The sequence below is a fragment of the Galeopterus variegatus genome, unplaced genomic scaffold, assembly GCF_000696425.1.
Source record: "Galeopterus variegatus unplaced genomic scaffold, G_variegatus-3.0.2 Scaffold1049, whole genome shotgun sequence".
Lineage (NCBI taxonomy): Eukaryota > Metazoa > Chordata > Mammalia > Dermoptera > Cynocephalidae > Galeopterus > Galeopterus variegatus.
This window is the reverse complement of record NW_007727160.1, coordinates 196,576-198,149: the sequence shown is the minus strand read 5'-3', so window position 1 is coordinate 198,149 and position 1,574 is coordinate 196,576. Positions and strand designations below refer to the sequence as shown.

Below are 1,574 nucleotides of genomic sequence, written 5' to 3'. Positions count from 1 at the left end.
TTTTTTTATAAATTTAATACAATCTCCTATCAGAGTATTTTTCTTTAATATTCTCTTCTTTAGCAATATTATATATCCAAAGATAATTCTATGTTTTCTTAACTGCCCCCAAGTAAAAGATAATAAGTCAATATTTCTTTAATGTTTTAGGACCAACTCTTTTGTCATACTACTCATGCCCATCACACCCAGGCCCAAAATAGATTCCAGTTTTCTAACTTGAAAATCCTAAGATGTTTTCAATTTTTCATCATCAGATTTCTTCTAAGTCTAAACTAATTTCTATTTCTCTTACTTTTCAATTCCCTTTATTCTTTTCAAGTAAATTCTTATAATCATTTTCACTTATTTCCCTCTCTTCCAACTTGGTATGTTCTCATAAACACTATTCCTATGAAGGGTCCTTCACTTTGCAGTTCTTCCAAGGAAGTAACAATACCTTCTCATTTTTAACAAGTTGCTTTCGGATTGCAGAATCCCGTCTGAAGCATAATGCTTTACAGCATGGTCCAAGATTACTAAGAAGACTTGCTCTTTCTTCTTTTCGTAGTAATGCAGCCATGTTAAGAGCTCCCAATTCATGTTCAAAAAGACTCTCTGCATCTTTCAATAAAAATAAACATGCATTAAGTTTTCCTAAAACAGGAAAGTGTTACCAAGTACTTAATTGAATATTCCACAAAGTCTATCAAATTTAACAACATTGGTGAAAATTATTTCATATTAAAGGCAATATATTCTCTGTGAAGAGACTTCAACAGGTAGTTATGGTGCTAGTTTCAAACAAAAATAAATATTCTGATAGAAACTTTAAATTTGTTTAAGATATTTTTTAAAAAGCAGGCTTGGGAGAGAAAATTAGACATTGATTACCGACTATGACTGAGAAGAAAAGTTCAAGCTAAGAATCACTGAAGTCAAATTCAATATATTGCTTACTATCAACTACTAATTAAAATTCTAGATTTCAGGACTTTATTATATCAAGATTTAATATAATAGTAATATTCAAGATTGTGACCTCTACAAAAATCAGTTAAGTTCGGAAAGTAATGAGGTGTCAGTAAGGCAAGGTGCAAATTTTGTCCTAGATTTGGTTACTATAAAAACCTGGTACAATGGATTAAACTAAAATCACTTTAAGTCACAACACGCAAGGTAGGGAAATAAACACTTAAAACTTAATAAAAATAGAAGAATTAAGAAAGGATTTGAAAAAAAANAAAAAAAATAAAAAGGTTAGGTTAAAAATAGGCAAAAAGAAAGTAAAAATAACAGAATAGGGCCAGTCAGTAATCCAAATAAATAACTCTAAGAGTTGGCCAAGAGTACCCAAGGTACCAGGTCCTGCCTCTATTCATGCAACAGGTTACTGTCAGAGTCTGCAAAAGAAAGCAGTAAATAACACCTAGGTAAAAACAAAACAGACACATTAGATTGAGAATGAATGAAACTGCGTTACATAGTTCAACTTAATTTTCTGAGCTGCAAAGCCTAAATAGATTACACATTTAACAAGAAACTAGTCTCATGTGATATACCTAGTCAATAGGTTATATACTTGTCAATAGGTA

At 30.7% G+C, this 1,574-nt stretch overlaps 1 protein-coding gene across 2 annotated transcripts in view; it reads right to left on the bottom strand.

Annotated features, from left to right (window-relative positions):
- The window catches only part of ZC3H13 (zinc finger CCCH-type containing 13), a 101,385-nt gene that overhangs the window by 7,223 nt on the left and 92,588 nt on the right, over window positions 1-1,574 (bottom strand). For both annotated transcript variants that reach the window (XM_008574440.1, XM_008574441.1), the window contains exon 17: window positions 440-603. In XM_008574440.1, the coding sequence (XP_008572662.1) occupies window positions 440-603 (164 nt within the window). The remainder of the gene's footprint in view (window positions 1-439; window positions 604-1,574) is intronic.